Source organism: Danio aesculapii, chromosome 21, assembly GCF_903798145.1.
Source record: "Danio aesculapii chromosome 21, fDanAes4.1, whole genome shotgun sequence".
NCBI lineage: Eukaryota > Metazoa > Chordata > Actinopteri > Cypriniformes > Danionidae > Danio > Danio aesculapii.
Window position 1 is genome coordinate 42,322,791 of NC_079455.1, and position 19,961 is coordinate 42,342,751.

At 32.7% G+C, this 19,961-nt stretch overlaps 1 protein-coding gene across 1 annotated transcript in view; it reads left to right on the top strand.

Annotated features, from left to right (window-relative positions):
• atp8b1 (ATPase phospholipid transporting 8B1) overlaps window positions 1-19,961 on the top strand; it is a 90,030-nt gene that overhangs the window by 65,127 nt on the left and 4,942 nt on the right. Inside the window, 11 exon segments of the mRNA XM_056445824.1 lie at window positions 514-626; window positions 1,853-2,017; window positions 2,780-2,891; window positions 2,975-3,050; window positions 4,435-4,558; window positions 5,973-6,276; window positions 12,170-12,393; window positions 12,567-12,650; window positions 16,147-16,392; window positions 16,778-16,916; window positions 19,046-19,176. Of these exon segments, the coding sequence (XP_056301799.1) occupies window positions 514-626; window positions 1,853-2,017; window positions 2,780-2,891; window positions 2,975-3,050; window positions 4,435-4,558; window positions 5,973-6,276; window positions 12,170-12,393; window positions 12,567-12,650; window positions 16,147-16,392; window positions 16,778-16,916; window positions 19,046-19,176 (1,718 nt within the window).

A 19,961-nucleotide genomic window follows, 5' to 3' on the forward strand; every position in this document is an offset into this window, starting at 1 on the left:
TTTGTTTTGTTTTTTGTTTTGTTTTATATTGCGTCTAAAAAAACACTATTAAAGTAATAATAATGCTAGACTTGTTTTTTTGTTTTAAAATATTGAGATATTCATTCATTCATTCATTCATTCATTCTTTCATTTTAGTTTAGTCCCTTTAATAATCTGGGGTCATCACCGTGGAATGAACCGCCAACTTATCCAACATATGTTTTACACAGCGGATGCCCTTCCAGCGGCAACCCATCACAGGGAAACACCATACACTCTCATTCACACACATACACTATGGTCAGTTTTAGCTTACCCAATTCACATATAACACATGTCTTTGGACTTGTGGGGGAAACCGGAGCACCTGGAGAAAACCCACGCCAACACAGGGAGAACATGCAAACTTCACACAGAAATGCCAACTGGCCCAGCCGGGAATTGAACCAGCGACCTTCTTGTCCGTGCCGCCCCATATTGAGATAGCTATCTAAATATTGAATCTTTTTGCCCTCCTGTGTTTGTGTACAGTGAAGTTTCCGGATGGCCGTATTCGTCTGTACTGTAAAGGCGCAGACACCGTGATCTACCAGAGACTTTCTTCACAAAGCAAGAATAAAGAAAACACACAAGAAGCTCTGGACGTGAGTATTTTTGATGAATACATTTGCGTATGATGTTTTATCATTGGCGTGTATATTTGGGTATTTATTAATTCAGTGCATTTGTAAAGTTTATATTTATTTTGGTGTAAGTATAATTTATTTATTATGTTCGTTATTGTTTGTTATGAGAAACTATATTTATAGTTTATTTGATTTAAAAATTTTAATTCTTTAAAAAATAATGCAAATAAAAAAATAATATTGATGAATTTTAATGCAAATGCCATGTGTAAATTTATAAATAAAATAAATAAATGAAAGATGAATATAAATAAATAAAAATAATAATCAAAATAAATAAATAATAAAAGTAAACAAGTAAATAAAATTAATAAATAACAAAATTAATAAAAATAAAATAATGTTTATATAAATGCAAATAAATAAAATTAATCAATAAAAACAAATAAAAATAAATAAATTAAATTAAAGAAATCAAAAATAAATAAATGAAAGATGAATATAAATAAATAAAAATAATAATCAAAATAAATAAATAATTAAAGTAAACAAGTAAATAAAATTAATAAATAACAAAATTAATAAAAAATAAAATAATGTTTATATAAATGCAAATAAATAAAATTAATCAATAAAAACAAATAAAAAGAAAGAAATTAAATTAAAGAAATCAAAAATAAATAAATGAAAGATGAATATAAATAAATAAAAATAATAATCAAAATAAATAAATAATAAAAGTAAACAAGTAAATAAAATTAATAAATAACAAAATTAATAAAAATAAAATAATGTTTATATAAATGCAAATAAATAAAATGAATCAATAAAAACAAATAAAAATAAAGAAATTAAATGAAGAAATCAAAAATAAATAAATGAAAGATGAATATAAATGAATAAAAATAATATCAAAATAAATCAATAATAAAAGTAAACAAGTAAATAAAATTAATAAATAACAAAATTAATAAAAATAAAATAATGTTTATATAAATGCAAATAAATAAAATTAATCAATAAAAACAAATAAAAATAAAGAAATTAAATTAAAGAAATAAAAAATAATAATAATAAATAAAATTAGTAATTTTAAAATAAATTAAAATAAATATTTCTGGAGTTATCAAGATGACATTAATGCATTTATTGAGCAGTGCATTGGCCTGCCCTCACAATAGTTTAGCTGTAAAGCAGTGCAGTTTAAGTGTGTGTGTGTTGAGTGTGTTGTCATTTCTTCACAGATCTTTGCGAACGAGACTCTGCGGACTCTCTGTCTCTGCTATAAAGACATCAGTCAGGACGAGTTTGACAAGTGGTCTAGAAAACATCAGATCGCAGCCGTTTCAATGGTGGACCGAGAACGGGAGCTAGATGAGGTTTATGAGGAGATCGAGAAAGACCTCCTGGTAGGAGAACAGTATATTTACACACACCATTGATCAGTGTGTTGTCCACTGCTAAATATGTGCTGGAATACGTAAAGGTCCCATGAATGTGCAGTTTAACTGAAACATAAAGAGAGGGCAGGACTCACCATAACTCCTCCCCTTTTTAAAAACAGCCAATAGTGTTTTGTTTTATCAGCGCTCTGCCAGTGAGAGTGGTTGAGCTCAAGTGCACCAGATGAAAAGCAAATGCGAAGAAAGGGCGGGGCATGTCAGACTGTAGAGAGCATTTGATTGGTCAGATATTTGGTGAGAGACTGTAGTATGAGGTGACATCAAAATTAAATCTGTGATCCTTTCAGGCGGAAGTGACAAACTGCAAGCTTTGGATGATTATATCAGGTTTATACCTTGTAAATGTGGATTTTGTCACTGTTTTGGAGCACACTAGCGTATAGATATCCTTAAGACTAACACACTGATGCTAACATCTGAAAAGCTTTATTTTTATTTTACGAGACCTTTAACTTGGGAAAAAAAATATCTATATTTACATTAAAGATCTGCATAAAATTTACTTTATTACTTAATATTAATTTATTATTATTAATAATAAATAATATTAAGAACAATATTAATTATGGCTTATTAATTTTTCATGACAAAATGATAATAATGTAATATGTTTAATATCAAAGTATCTTATTTATAGTTGTGTATTTATTTGTTACATATTTGTATTGATTGCTAATTGATAATTGTGTTATTTGTTCATTCGTTCAGCTGATCGGCGCGACGGCCATTGAAGACAAACTTCAGGATGGCGTTCCTGAAACCATCGCGAAACTAGCCAAAGCAGATATTAAGATCTGGGTTCTGACTGGAGACAAGAAAGGTGAGCGATGGATGTGTGGAATATTACTGTCTTTTACAGCAGACGGGTTTTATTAATGTTATATGTGTGTTTTATGTGTTCAGAAACTGCAGAGAACATCGGATACTCCTGCCAGCTGCTGACCGACGACATGAAGATCCACTATGGAGAAGACGTGAAGTATGATTCATTTATTCATTCACCCTTTCATTCATTTATTTAATCATCAATTGATTTTTTTCATTCATCCATCCATCCATTTATTCATTTCTTCATTCATCTGTTAATTCATTCATTCATTCATTTATTCCATCCATCCTCCTCCATCCATTCATAATCCATCATTCATTCCTTCATTCATCCATTGATTGATTCATTAATTCATTCATCCATCTATTTTTATCATTCATTCATCCGTTGATTCCTGCATTCATTCATACATTCATTCATCGATCCATCCTCCATATATTCATAATCCATCATTCATTCCTTCATTCACCCATTGATTTATTCATTAATTAATTCTTCCATCTATTTCATCATTCATTCATCCGTTGATACCTGCATTCATACATTCATCCATCCATTCATTCATTCCTTCCTTCCTTCCGTCCATCATTCATTCATCCATATAGCTATTCATTCATTCATTCATTCATTTCACCCTCCATCCATCATTCATCCCTTCATTCATTCATCCATTCATTTAGCCATCAATTCCTTCATTTTTCCAGTCATTCACTCATTTATGTATTCATCCATTCATTGATCCATTGATTTCTTTCTTCGTTCATTCATCCATACATTCATCCAATCATTCATTAAATTCATCCATCTATTCATTCGATGATTTATCCATTCATCCAATTATTCATTCCTTCATTCATCCAATTATTGATTCATTAAATTATTAAACCATTCATCCATCCCTCCCTCCTTCTATTCGTTCATCCAATCAATCCTACATTCATGCATCCATCCTTCCATCCACTTCATTCATTCATTCATTCATTCATAATTCATTCATCCATTCCTCCATTAATTCGTCCATCCATCCCTCCCTCCTTCCAATCGTTCATCCAATCAATCCTACATTCATGCATCCATCCTTCCATCCACTTAATTTGCTTTCATTCATTCATTCATTCATAGTTCATCCATCCATTGATTTCTTCATTCATCCATCCCTTCATCCATTCCTCCATCAAATCATTCATCCCTCCCTCCCTCCTTCCATTCGTTCATCCAATCATTCCTACATTCATGCATCCATCCTTCCATCCACTTCATTTACTTTAATTCATTCATTCATTCATTCATTCATTCATTCATTCATTCATTCATAATTCATCCATCCATTGATTTCTTCAGCCATACATTCCTTTATCCATCCATCCATCCATCCATCCATCCATCTTCTTCATTTCTTCCTTCATGATCACATTAGATGCAAAAAACAAGTCTCCACCCCCTCAAAAAAGCTATCAAAAGTTGATTTTGCATAATGGGTGCCCTTAAATAGAGTAAAATAAAGTTAAATAGAGTTGTCTCTCGTCTTTGTCAGTGTTCAGCTGAGGAACAGACAGACTCAGAGACGCACTGACCCGCAGAGCCGAAACAAGAAGCTGAAGGAGCCGTTCTTCAATGAGCCGGGCAAAAACGCTCTCATCATCACTGGAGGATGGCTGGTACGATCAGCACACACATATACTCAACTGCTCTTCTTTACACTGTACATCATGCTTTTTAAGTGTGTACATAATCAAAAATATAGAAAAGATATATAGACAAAAACACTTGTAATATATGAGCAATTATGGTGAAGTTTAGTGTCTGATTTAGGGATGCTCATTTTGGGAAATTTTCCCAACTGACAACCACCACTGGTTAACTGAATAATACCTGTTAACCATCAGGTTAATATTAAATTATGATGATATATTATGATGAATTGATGTATTTATTTTATTATGAATTATTTCAAACAACAGCATACAGAACATATTAACAACAGAACATCTTCACGCACCTACAGTGAATTCCAACAACTTAGGAAAACAGAATAAACTAAATAAAAATAATAAAATAAAATGTCTACCATAGATATTTTCACTTAAATTACAAACTTAGATTACAAAAACGTTTTGTAATGTTTTTTCCAACATATATTTTTTCTTCCGTCAAATAAAAATAGCAGGCTACCTTAAATCGATCACTCCATAGAAAATATGCATTTAATTAATGCTCCGCTGTAATTTTGGTATCACAAACCTCTGTCAACATTTTAAATTCATTCATTCACTTTCTTTTCGGCTTAGTCCCTTTATTAATCTGGGGTCGCCACAGCGGAATGAACCGCCAACTTATTCAGCACATGTTTTACGCAGCGGATGCCCTTCCAGCCGCAACCCATCCCTAGGAAACATCCACACACTCTCATTCACACTCATACACTACAGACAATTTAGCTTACCCAATTCACCTGTACCACATGTCTTTGGACTGTGGGGGAAACCAGAGCACCCATAGGAAACCCACGCGAACCAGGGAGAACATGCAAACTCCACACAGACACGCCAACTGACCCAGCCGAGGCTTGAACCAGCGACCTTCATGCTGTGAGGCGACAGCACTACCTACTGCGCCACTGCATCGCCCAATTATATCTTCAGCATCTGATTTTACCTCAGAGCTTCTGTGCTTTCATTTCCTGTGTCTCACTCGGTTCACGCACGTGATGGGAGACAAACAACAAGGCGCATATGTTGACTTTTATATAGTCTAAGTATAGTCTACAGTATAATAGTTTAGTTTTTTTTTACATATAGTATAGCATTAATTTGCATATAGGCATATGTTTCATAGTTTAGTTCAGTCACACTTCTCAACCAAAGCCTCAGTTTGGTTTTCATTGGATTTGTAGATTAGGCTATGAAGGCTATTTTTAAAAAATATACATCTTTTATAAGAATTATTAATAACAATTTTCCCAATAGAAAAAGGCTTGGTTGTTGGTTGTACACTAAATCATTAAAATTAGGCTTGGTGATGTCTCTTTGCGTCCACACTCAGAGGTTAAATGTGAAAAGTGTTTGTGTGCAGAATGAGATCCTGTATGAGAAGAAGAAGAAGCGTCGTCGTCTGCGTCTGAAGAAGCTGCGGCTGCGGCAGAATAACCAGCAGTCCAGCAGCAGCACAGCTCCAGACAGCAGCCAGCCGGTGGACGACTGGGAGAAGGAGAAGCGGCAGGAGGATTTCGTGGACATGGCGTGTGAATGCAGCGCCGTCATCTGCTGCCGTGTCACACCCAAGCAGAAGGCCAACGTCGTCAGCCTCGTCAAGAAGTACAAGAAAGCCGTGACTCTGTCCATCGGAGACGGAGCTAATGACGTCAACATGATCAAGAGTGAGTCTAAGGGCTACACTATTGTGGCTTCAGTTGTGATCCTGGAGCACAAATCAGACTATATATATGTATATATATATATATATATATATATATATATATATATATATATATATATATATATATATATAGCCAAAAATGCATTGTTTGGGTCAAAAGCATTGATTTTTCTATTATAGCCAAAAATACATTGTGTGGGTCAAAAGCATTGATTTTTCTATTATAGCCAAAAATACATTGTGTGGGTCAAAAATATAAGTTTTATTTTACAGTCAAAAATGCATTGAATGGGTCAAAAATACAGATTTTATTTTACAGTCAAAAATGCATTGAATGGCTCAAAAATATAGATTTTATTTTACAGTCAAAAATGCATTGAATGGGTCAAAAATATAGATTTTATTTTACAGTCAAAAATGCATTGAATGGGTCAAAAATATAGATTTTATTTTACAGTCAAAAATGCATTGAATGGGTCAAAAATACAGATTTTATTTTACAGTCAAAAATGCATTGAATGGGTCAAAAATATAGATTTTATTTTACAGTCAAAAATGCATTGAATGGGTCAAAAATATAGATTTTATTTTACAGTCAAAAATGCATTGAATGGGTCAAAAATACAGATTTTATTTTACAGTCAAAATGCATTGAATGGGTCAAAAATACAGATTTTATTTTACAGTCAAAAATGCATTGAATGGGTCAAAATATAGATTTTATTTTACAGTCAAAATGCATTGTATGGGTCAAAAATACAGATTTTATTTTACAGTCAAAAATGCATTGAATGGGTCAAAATACAGATTTTATTTTACAGTCAAAAATGCATTGAATGGGTCAAAAATACAGATTTTATTTTACAGTAAAAAATGCATTGTATGGGTCAAAAATACAGATTTTATTTTACAGTCAAAAATGCATTGAATGGGTCAAAAATATAGATTTTATTTTACAGTCAAAAATGCATTGAATGGGTCAAAAATATAGATTTTATTTTACAGTCAAAAATGCATTGAATGGGTCAAAAATACAGATTTTATTTTACAGTCAAAAATGCATTGAATGGGTCAAAAATACAGATTTTATTTTACAGTCAAAAATGCATTGAATGGGTCAAAAATATAGATTTTATTTTACAGTCAAAAATGCATTGAATGGGTCAAAAATACAGATTTTATTTTACAGTCAAAAATGCATTGAATGGGTCAAAAAAACAGATTTTATTTTACAGTCAAAAATGCATTGTATGGGTCAAAAATACAGATTTTATTTTACAGTCAAAAATGCATTGTATGGGTCAAAAATATAGATTTTATTTTACAGTCAAAAATGCATTGAATGGGTCAAAAATACAGATTTTATTTTACAGTCAAAAATGCATTGAATGGGTCAAAAATACAGATTTTATTTTACAGTCAAAAATGCATTGAATGGGTCAAAAATACAGATTTTATTTTACAGTCAAAAATGCATTGAATGGGTCAAAAATATAGATTTTATTTTACAGTCAAAAATGCATTGAATGGGTCAAAAATACAGATTTTATTTTACAGTCAAAAATGCATTGAATGGGTCAAAAATATAGATTTTATTTTACAGTCAAAAATGCATTGAATGGGTCAAAAATACAGATTTTATTTTACAGTCAAAAATGCATTGAATGGGTCAAAAATATAGATTTTATTTTACAGTCAAAAATACATTGAATGGGTCAAAAAATACAGATTTTATTTTACAGTCAAAAATGCATTGAATGGGTCAAAAATACAGATTTTATTTTACAGTCAAAAATGCATTGAATGGGTCAAAAATACAGATTTTATTTTACAGTCAAAAATGCATTGAATGGGTCAAAAATATAGATTTTATTTTACAGTCAAAAATGCATTGTATGGGTCAAAAATATAGATTTTATTTTACAGTCAAAAATGCATTGAATGGGTCAAAATACAGATTTTATTTACAGTCAAAAATGCATTGAATGGGTCAAAAATATAGATTTTATTTTACAGTTAAAATGCATTGAATGGGTCAAAAATATAGATTTTATTTTACAGTCAAAAATGCATTGAATGGGTCAAAAATATAGATTTTATTTTACAGTCAAAAATGCATTGAATGGGTCAAAAATATAGATTTTATTTTACAGTCAAAAATGCATTGAATGGGTCAAAAATACAGATTTTATTTTACAGTCAAAAATGCATTGAATGGGTCAAAAATATAGATTTTATTTTACAGTTAAAAATGCATTGAATGGGTCAAAAATATAGATTTTATTTACAGTCAAAAATGCATTGAATGGGTCAAAAATATAGATTTTATTTTACAGTCAAAAATGCATTGAATGGGTCAAAAATACAGATTTTATTTTACAGTCAAAAATGCATTGAATGGGTCAAAAATACAGATTTTATTTTACAGTCAAAAATGCATTGAATGGGTCAAAAATATAGATTTTATTTTACAGTCAAAAATGCATTGAATGGGTCAAAATACAGATTTTATTTTACAGTCAAAAATGCATTGAATGGGTCAAAAATACAGATTTTATTTTACAGTCAAAAATGCATTGTATGGGTCAAAAATACAGATTTTATTTTACAGTCAAAAATGCATTGTATGGGTCAAAAATATAGATTTTATTTTACAGTCAAAAATGCATTGAATGGGTCAAAAATACAGATTTTATTTTACAGTCAAAAATGCATTGAATGGGTCAAAAATACAGATTTTATTTTACAGTCAAAAATGCATTGAATGGGTCAAAAATACAGATTTTATTTTACAGTCAAAAATGCATTGAATGGTCAAAAATATAGATTTTATTTTACAGTCAAAAATGCATTGAATGGGTCAAAAATACAGATTTTATTTTACAGTCAAAAATGCATTGAATGGGTCAAAAATATAGATTTTATTTTACAGTCAAAAATGCATTGAATGGGTCAAAAATACAGATTTTATTTACAGTCAAAATGCATTGAATGGGTCAAAAATATAGATTTATTTTACAGTCAAAAATACATTGAATGGGTCAAAAATACAGATTTTATTTACAGTCAAAAATGCATTGAATGGGTCAAAAATACAGATTTTATTTTACAGTCAAAAATGCATTGAATGGGTCAAAAATACAGATTTTATTTACAGTCAAAAATGCATTGAATGGGTCAAAATATAGATTTATTTTACAGTCAAAAATGCATTGTATGGGTCAAAATATAGATTTTATTTTACAGTCAAAAATGCATTGAATGGGTCAAAAATACAGATTTTATTTTACAGTCAAAAATGCATTGAATGGGTCAAAAATATAGATTTTATTTTACAGTCAAAAATGCATTGTATGGGTCAAAAATATAGATTTTATTTTACAGTCAAAAATGCATTGAATGGGTCAAAAATACAGATTTTATTTTACAGTCAAAAATGCATTGTATGGGTCAAAAATATAGATTTTATTTTACAGTCAAAAATGCATTGTATGGGTCAAAAATATAGGTTTTTCTTTATAGCCAAATGACATATTATGGGTCAATTTTAATTTTATATTAAAGAAATAATGCATTGTATGGGTCAAAAATATAGATTTTTCTTTTCTTACCAAAAAGGCATTGTATGGGTCAAACATATAGTTTTTTGATTGCTATAAATACGTAAACATGGTGGCTCAGTGGTCTGCATTGTCATCCTCACAGCAAGAAGGTTGCTGGTTTGAGTCCCGTCTGGGTCAGTTGGCATTTCTGTGTGGAGTTTTCATGTTCTCCCCGTGTTGGCATGGGTTTCCTCCACAGTTCAAACACATGCGCTATAGGTGAATTTGATTAAGTAATTTGGCCGTAGTGTTTCAGTGTTTCCCAATACTGGGTTGCAGCTGGAAGGGCATCCGCTGTGTAAAACGTGCTGGATAAGTTGGTGGTTCATTCCGCTGTGGTGACCCCTGATGAAAAAAGGGACTAAGCTGAAGAAAAATGAACGAATTAATTTTTATAAATTAGATGAGTCAAACATGGATTTTTCTTTTGTACCAAAAATACATTGTATGGGTCAAACATGGATTTTTAATAGCTAAAAATTAATTGTATGGGTCAGAAAATATAGATTTTTTTATATTCAAAAATGCATTGTATGGGTCAAAAATATAGATACTTTTGTGTAAATATACAATTGATGTGTCAATGAGTATAGTCAAAAAATGTTGTATGGGTCAAAATATTTCATTTTGCTAAAAATACATTGTTTGGGTCAAACATATAGATTTTTTATTACCAAAAATACACTGTATAGATCTAAAGCATTGATTTTTACAGTGTATGGGTCAAAAATATAGAATTTATTTTATAGTCAAAAATCAATGTGTGCGTCAAAAATACAGATTTTTCTTCCAGGTCAAAAATGCATTTTATGGGTCGGAAAATGTTGATGTTTCTTTTATAGCCAAATATACAATGTATGGGTCAATTTAAAAAACAATTGTAGCTAAAAATGCATTGTATGGGTCAAAAATATGGATTTTTTTCATTTTCAAAAATGCATTTTTTGGGTCAAAAATATAGATTTCATTTTATTGCCAAAAATACATTGTATGGGTCAAAAATATATATTTTTCTTCTATAGCCAAAATACATTTTACGGGTCAAAAATACATTGTATGGGTCAAACATGGATTTTTTCATAGCAAAAATGTATTTTATTGGTCAGAAAATATTGGTGTTTCTTTTTTAGCCAAATATACAATGTATGGGTCAATTAAAAAAATATATAGCCAAAAATACATTGCATGGGTCAAAAATATTGATTTTCTTATATTAAAAAATGCATTGTATGGGTCAAAAATATAGAATTTATTTTATAGTCAAAAATCAAAGATTTTACTTTTGTATCTAAATATACAATTTATGTGTCGATGTGTATAGCCAAAAAGTGCGTTGTATGGGTCAAAATATTTAACTTTCTTTTATAGCCAAAAATACTGTGTATGGGTCAAAAATGTAGAATTTATAGTCAAAAATCAATGTGTGCGTCAAAAATATGGATTTTTTTATTTTATAGCCATAAATACATTGTATGGGTCAAAAGTATATTTTTTTCTTTTATAGCCAAAATACATTTTATGAGCCAGAAATACACCATATTGGGTCAAAAAAATATTTTTCTTTTATAGCCCAAAAATACACTGTATAGGTTAAAAGCATTGAGTTTTCTTTTTAAGCCAAATATACAGTGTGTGGGTCAAAAATGTTTAATTTTCTGTAAAGGCCAAACTTATAGTGTGTGGGTCAAAAATATAGACTTTATTTTATAGGCAAAAATACATAACATGGGTTAAAATTGTAGATTTTTCTTTTATAGGCAAAATACATCATATAAATAAAAAATATAAATTATTTCTTGCAGAAAAAATAGATTTTATGTGTCAAAAATGTTTATTTTTCTTTTAGAGTCATAAATATATAAAAATATAGATGTTTTATTTAGTGAAAATACTAATGGTGCACGGCTGCTTCTCACTCAGGGCTGTCTATGCTAATGAGGGAGAGATGGTCACTAGTGGGCGGGGTCTCCTCCCTCTGATGACACGTACAAAGGGAGAATGTCAATCAAAGTGTTTCTGCAGACTGTTTTTAATCAAGTGTGATAATAAATAATACAATTAATACATTTTTTACCATTAGAAGCTGGTTATATTCACACACTGCTGCCACACAACTGTGTTTAAAAGATTTAAACCCTTATGAAAGTTATTTTTACATAATAGGTCCACCTTAAAGTAAAATTGATATAATGTTAGTTCTAGTGAGAGTATCCCCCATCCAGACACTTGTATTTGACTTATTTTGAATGTCTTCTGAAGTGTTTGTGAATCTCTTCTTCTTCTCCTGTGCAGCCGCAGACATTGGTGTGGGCATCAGTGGTCAGGAAGGCATGCAGGCTGTGATGTCCAGCGATTACGCCTTCGCTCAGTTCTGCTTCCTGCAGCGCCTCCTGCTGGTGCACGGCCGCTGGTCCTACATCCGCATGTGCAAGTTTCTGCGCTACTTCTTCTACAAGAACTTCGCCTTCACGCTCGTCCACTTCTGGTTCTCCTTCTTCAACGGCTTCTCCTCGCAGGTCAGAAAACCACATCTACACTCACAGAGATCACATGTTTGAGCAATGCAATACAGTAATCATATTTTTAGTTACACAAAATTATAAGGGAAATTACATACAAAACTGAAAGTGCAGTATATGAAGTATATTGAAGCTAAATAATGAAAATGCTAAGGTGTGTTGTGTTTCAGACGGCGTATGAAGACTGGTTCATCACTCTTTATAACGTCTGCTACAGTAGTTTACCGGTTCTCCTCGTCGGACTTCTGGATCAGGTATCATTCATTCATTCATTCATTTTATTTTCGGCTTTGTCCCTTTATTAATCCGGGGTCGCCACACCAGAATGAACCGCCAACTCATTCAGCACGTTTAACGCAGCGGATGCCCTTCCAGCCGCAACCCATCTCTGGAAAACACCCATACACACTCACTCACACTCATACACTACGGAAAATTTAGCCTACCCAATTCAGTTGTACCACATGTCTTTGGACTGTGGGGGAAACCGGAGCACCCGGAGGAAACCCATGCAAATGCAGAGAGAACATGCAAACTCCACACAGAAACACCAACTGACCCAGCCGAACCAGCAACCTTCTTGCTGCGCCACTGCGTCACTCTTAGGTATCATTAACACACTATAATAATATAGTAATACTATCTTCTTTTATTATAATAATAATAATAATAATAATAATAATAATAATAATAATAATAATAATAATAAGAGTATTTAGCTCATCACTGCAGACTCAAACAAATGTGATTGCTGTGTGCAGGAAAACACTCACTAACTGTTAAATATGTTTTGTTTAACGTAATGTTTTACCAAAAATCATCTTACTCACCTTTTGAAAAGATAGATGAAGATGAAAAGATATTTTGAAGAATGTTGGGAACCTGTAACCATTAACTTCCATATTATTTGTCATTCCTACTATGTTAGACAATGGTAACTGGTTTCTAACATTCTTCAAAATATTTTCTTTTGAGTTCAACAAAAGAAAGAAACTCATAAAGGTTTATAACCACTTGGCGGAGAGTAAATAGTGAGTAAATCAGTTTTTCGGGGGTGAACGTTCCTTTTTAATTGAAAAAATGCTGAAATAGAATATAAATATTAAATAAGTTCATTAATTAATTTTCCTTCGGCTTACTCCCTTTATTCATCAGGGGTCACCACAGTGGAATGAACCACCAACTTATCCAGCATATGTTTTACACAGCGGAGGCCCTTTCAGCTGCAACCCAGTAATGGGAAACACTCATACACTACGCCCAGTTTAGTTTATCCAATTCACCTATAGCGCATGTGTTTGAATTGTGGGGGAAACCGGAGAACCCGGTGGAAACCCACGCCAACTCGGGAGAACATGCAAACTCCACAAAGAAATGCCAACTGACCCAGCGGGACTTGAACCAGTGAACTTCTTGCTGTGAGGTGACAGTGCTAACCACTGAGCCACCGTGTCGCCATTAAATAAGTTCTGTTTAAACTAACTGAAAATAAGAAATGTTAGTTTGACTACTACCTGAAATAAGCAGAAGAAGTGAAATTAGCAGAAGTGAACAAATATTGAAACTGAATTAACACAAAAAAAATTAAATGGAAATAAATAATAGTAAAACATGTGAAGATTTCTAAATTAAAATGAGAAAATTTGCATTTTCAACTAACCGAAGTGCGTGTATTAAAACCAAAGCTGAACTAAATATCAGTAGTTAACAAGTAGTAAACATTTTTTTTTAAGAATTATTTGTTGATAAAATAAGATAAAACATAATAAAACTTCAAACTCAAATCAAACTTGATTTTAAAAAGGCATTATTTGCAAAGAAATTAAATAGATTTAGGCCAAAGCGCTGAAGTTGCTAAATAAATAAATAAATGAATATATATATATATATATATATATATATATATATATATATATATATATATATATATATATATATATATATATATATATATATATATATATATTTATTTATTTATTTATTTATATACACACACACAGTGGAAGTCAGAATTATTCGCCCCTTTTGATTTTTATTTATTTATTATTTTTTTAAATATTTCCTAAATGATGTTTAACAGAGCAATGAAATTTTCACAGTATGTCTGATAATATTTTTTCTTCTGGAGAAAGTCTTATTTGTTTTATTTCGGCTACAATAAAGCAGTTTTTAATTTTTTAAAAACTATTTTAGGGTCAATATTATTAGCCCCTTTAAGCAAATTTTTTTTTCTCGATAATCTACAGATCAAACCATCGTTATACAATAACTTGCCTAATTACCCTAACCTGCCTAGTTAACCTAATTAACCTAGTTAAGCCTTTATATGTCACTTTAAGCTGTATAGAAGCGTCTTGAAAAATATCTAGTCTAATATTCTCGAAAAAGAACACAACCTCTGCAGTTTGGCAGTAATTCTGGTTTCGACCGAACGAGAAGGGAGATGTTGACTGCTATACCGCAGGACCCGACCAGATTTCTTATGGGAGCGGTCGGTAACTCTGGTGTAATTTGAACGGGAGCAGGCGGTCTAACAAAATCGCTCCCGAGTGAGCATGCACACACACAACTGCGTGGATGCTGTTTATGTGTGTGTGTGTGTGTGTGTGTGTATGTGTGTGAATGAGAGCGAGCGTGATTCTGTGTGTCGCTTGGTGCTTTCTCTCTCTGTCTGTCTGTCTGTGCGTGTGTGTGTGCGTGTGCGTGTGCATGTGTGCGTGTGCATGTGTGCGTGTGCGTGCGTGTGTGTGCGTGTGTGTGTGTGAAGGAGAGAGAGAGAGAGCGTGATGCTGTTCGGCGCTTGGTGCTGTCTATGTGTGTGAATGAGAGAGAGCGTGCTGCGCAGATCTCTAATACGAACAAGACAAACAGGTGACCGCGAACCTAAGGTCGCATATATGGTGTTCAGTTTCTGAATGGATTAGGCACAAGACAACAGTTTTAGTGACGCTGTCTGAGCCTTACATCATTATTTTTTTATTATGCACGGTAATACCGAATACCGAGGTAAAATAGGGAGGAGGTTTGATGGTATCAAAATTTGGATACTGCCCAAGCCTACAGTGACCTCTGGTCTAGTTTGGTTGCTCCTGAAAATAGTTACAAAGAGACCACTGAACATTTTTATATCAAGCAATATGTTTTCTTTATTTATTATTCAATAATCATCTTTAATAAAAGTACTGAGAAACAGGATGATGAGAAAAGGATAAACGTTGATCCATGCTGAGACTGATTAGAAGGTACAAATCCGAATCCTTCACAGTTCACAGAGAAACAGAATATTAAATGAGACAACAGTGGGCGTGGCTTATTTTTACTGCGAGCTGATTGGATGTATTAAAGTAGGCATTTCATTCAGAAAGATGGGGAAAAGGGTTTGGGGAGAGTTATTACAACCTAACAGACTCCTCCTGCTCACCATTTCTGTTTGTTGTCAAAACTGACAGCTGAAGGGGTGTGGTTAAGTATCTTAGCCACGCCCAATGCCTCAGAGTGACCTTATCTGAGCATTGAACTGAAGACTAACTTTCAGATTTCATTTAAAGATTACAGGGGCAAACTATTTTTTTTGTCTTAATGACATGCACAGATGAATTGTTCAGCACAGAACTAGCAATGTGAGCTAACAAAATCAATATGGTTAGTTTTGATTTCATGTGTACTTTAAGCTATATGAAAGAGATGTGAATTCTCTTCACTTTCCTGCTAGACATTTCTCCTCTTCAAATTTCTTCTTCTCTTGTGCAGGATGTGAATGATAAGCTGAGTCTGCGCTTCCCGAAGCTTTATCTTCCGGGTCAGCAGGGAGCGCTCTTCAACTACAGGAACTTCTTCATCAGCCTGTTTCACGGCATCTTCACGTCGCTCATGATCTTCTTCATCCCGTACGGAGCTTTCCTGCAGACCATGGGCCAAGACGGAGAGGCTCCATCAGACTACCAGTCCTTCGCGGTGGTCGCAGCTTCATCGCTCATCATCACCGTCAACCTGCAGGTCCCTGAACACACACACACACACGCTCAATCTACAGTTGCGTCCTAAATGACACACTATACAGTATGCATTTATACACTCAACTGTTTAGTGTGTGTTTAGTTTCTTCAAAAATGGAACAAAGTAAGTTTAACGGCGACATTTTACGGTTGCCAGATTATAGAAATAAAAGACCAAATTACCAAATGGTTTTAATTCAATTCAAGTTGATTTGTACAGTAAAGCGCTTTTGTTTGTATAAATAAAAATAAAATATATGCAGTTGTTGCAATTTTATACGTTGTTTGTGAGTAGTGTCTTTATTTTGTTCAGTAGTGAAGTAAAACACTGATGGAAACTCTGGTGTTGATGTAATGTTGTGTTTTTTTTCTCTTGACCTCCACAGATCTCCTTGAACACCTCCTACTGGACTTTTGTCAACTTTTTTGCGGTTCTCGGCAGCATCGCTCTTTACTTCGGCATCATGTTTGACATCCACAGTGCAGGAATCCATGTCATTTTTCCAAACACCTTCACTTTCACAGGTGGGACAAAATACACTCATGTTTTCCTTTTTCTTGTAATTCATGTAACTTTTATTCTAAATTCATATACAGTGGAATTAATTATTCAGAATTATTAGCCCTCCTGTATATATTTTCCCCAATTTCTTTTAAAGGAGAGCATATTTTTTCAGCACATTTCTAATCATAATAGTTTTAATAATTCATCTCTAATAACTGATTTATTTTATCTTTGCCATGATGACAGTAAATAATATTTGACTAGATATTTTTCAAGATACTAGTATTCAGCTTAAAGTGACTTTTAAAAGCTTAACTAGGTTAATTAGTTTAAAGTTAGGGTAATTAGGCAAGTTATTGTATAACAATGGTTTGTTCTGCAGACTATTGAAAACAAATATAGCTTAAGGGGGCAAATAATATTGACCTTAAAATGATTTTAAAAAATAAAAACTTTTATTCTAGCCGTTTATTTTATCTTTGCCATGATTACAGTAAATAATATTTGACTAGATATTTTTCAAGACACATCTATACAGCTTAAGGTGACATTTAAAGGCCTAACTAGGTTAATTAGGCAGAGGTTAGGTATTGTATAACGATGGTTTGTTCTGGAGACAATCCAAAACAAATATTGCTTAAGGGGGCTAATAATATTGACCTTAATATGGTTCATGAAAAATTAAAAACTGCTTTTATTGTAGCCGAAATAAAACAAATAAGACTTTCTCCAGGAGAAAAAATATTATCAGACATACTGTGAAAATTTTATTGCTCTGTTAAACATCATTTGGGAAATATTTGAAAAACAAATAAAAGCTTTAAATTATTAATCCATTGTTTATTAGTATATATTAATAGTATAATATTAGTATAGTTTTCCAGTACTGGGTTGCAGCTGAAGGGGCATCCGCTGTGTAAAACACATGCCGGAATAGTTGGCAGTTCATTCTGCTGTGGCGACCCCTGATAAATCAGGGACTAAGCTGAAGGAAAATGAATAAATGAATATAGGTGTAATACATTGTTTTATACAGGGTTCATACGGTCATGGAATTTTAACATGGCATTTTCCAGAACTGGAAAAGTTTTGGAAAAGTCATGGAAATTATTTTAACAAATATCTTTATACTTGAATTAGGGCTGCACGATATTGAGTGAATCTCGAATAATTTATAACAAATAAATGAGAAGCAGAGATAAATAAAATATAGTCAAGGTAAAAGTGAATTCTAGTTTTCTGGTATTCACTATTCAGGTACAGATCTTGACTAATCAACACTGCATAGTCTTCATTGTGTATTATTTAATCTTTATTAAGATTACAAAAAATGTCTTGTAACCGGATGTTTTAAAATCTGAAGTATTGAAATGTTCACACAGTCACAGGCCTTAAAGGAACAGTTCACTCAAAGATTAAAATATACTCACTATTTACTCACACTTCACTTGTTTCAATACTATAGGAGTTATTAAATTATATTCTCTTTGTGTTCATTAAAAAAAAGAAAACTCAAGTGAAGGGTGAAATGAAAATGCTAAGTAATTTTTTGGGTGAACTATCTCTTTAAAAATGCATGCAGATGATAAACTTTTACTCCATTATGATTAAACTCTATATTAAACTATAATCCCAACATTGCATATCCTGTCATGTGACTATTGTGGATGCACACATTGCGATATCGATGCTGATACCATATATTGTGCAGCCCTAACTTGAATATAGGTTAGTTGTCTTCTGTTCTGTCCTTGGCCAAAAACAAGCTTTCACATTGGTAGTGCTGTGTAAACATTATTAAAATCAATTTTACATAGATATAAAAACAAACTTAAACAAAGTAGATAGTTGCGTGTTCTATGATATGCTGTAATAAACTTGAACGTCATTGTTTTTCTTATTATTTACCATGTATATGTAGACATTACATGAATCAGTAGGTCATGAAGATTTACTTGAAAGTTCTGAAAAAGTCTTGGAAAAGTCAGGGAATTTTAGCAGTAAAATGTGTATGAACCCTGTTTATAGGATATATTAATTAACACTGAAATGTCGGGTTTATTCTCTACACTGCCATGTAATACTGGTGATATTCCAGCCCAGTGTTTGAGTGTGTTAATATTCTGCTTGTTGTTGTTTTGTCATGCAGGCGCTGCATCTAACGCTCTCCGACAGCCGTATCTGTGGCTTACCATCATTCTGACTGTGGGAGTTTGTTTACTTCCTGTCATCTGCATCCAGTTCCTCTATCAAACCATCTACCCCTCAGTCGGAGACAAGGTGAGATCCTAAAGTACACAAGTTCAAGCAGCCTGACAGTATTTACAGTAGTGGTCTGCAATCTTTTTATCACTGTGGACCTGTCAACGCTTGACAATTTGCTAGACAACCTTCAACCGTTTTCTCAGATGATGACAAGCTGACAAAACATTGCTGCAACTCTGATACAAGTTGTATTTATGGAGGAAATGTTTATTTATGGAGAAAAACACCATGCAGTGTTTGAGTGTTCTATGTTTGTCTGAGATAATTAGTTGACTGAAGTGTGTTTATTCCATACAAGCTGAAGCTGATCGGTCAGTTCTCAGAGTCACTTGACTCACGGTGCGCCAAGCTGTGCACCTCCATTGGAAATAACAAACTTGGTGAACTCTAGAAAAGACTCAATATGTAAACGGCCCATAAAAGGCAGCCGTCTTTTGTGATCTCCAGCAGTCGTTGTTCTTGCACAGACATGCTGGATTCACATAATTTGTTGATAATTAGCTTGCGGATCTATTCCTTGGCAGTTCGTGGGTCCTTTCCCCCCCAAGCAAAGAAACTTTCCAAAGATTTCTTTCTCATTTCGATGCTTGTGGTTAAAATTTTGGCACTCAAGTGACCGAGATGTAACCGAGAGAATATGGACATTTTTCAAAATAAAAGATCGTTCAGACTCAAATAATAAATAAAACAGAAATTATTAATGATTTATTGTATGGCCCGATACTAATTGATCCGCGGCCTGGAGGGTTCAGGACCACTGATTTACAGTTCTGCCAAAGCATTTGATCTATGTATAAAAT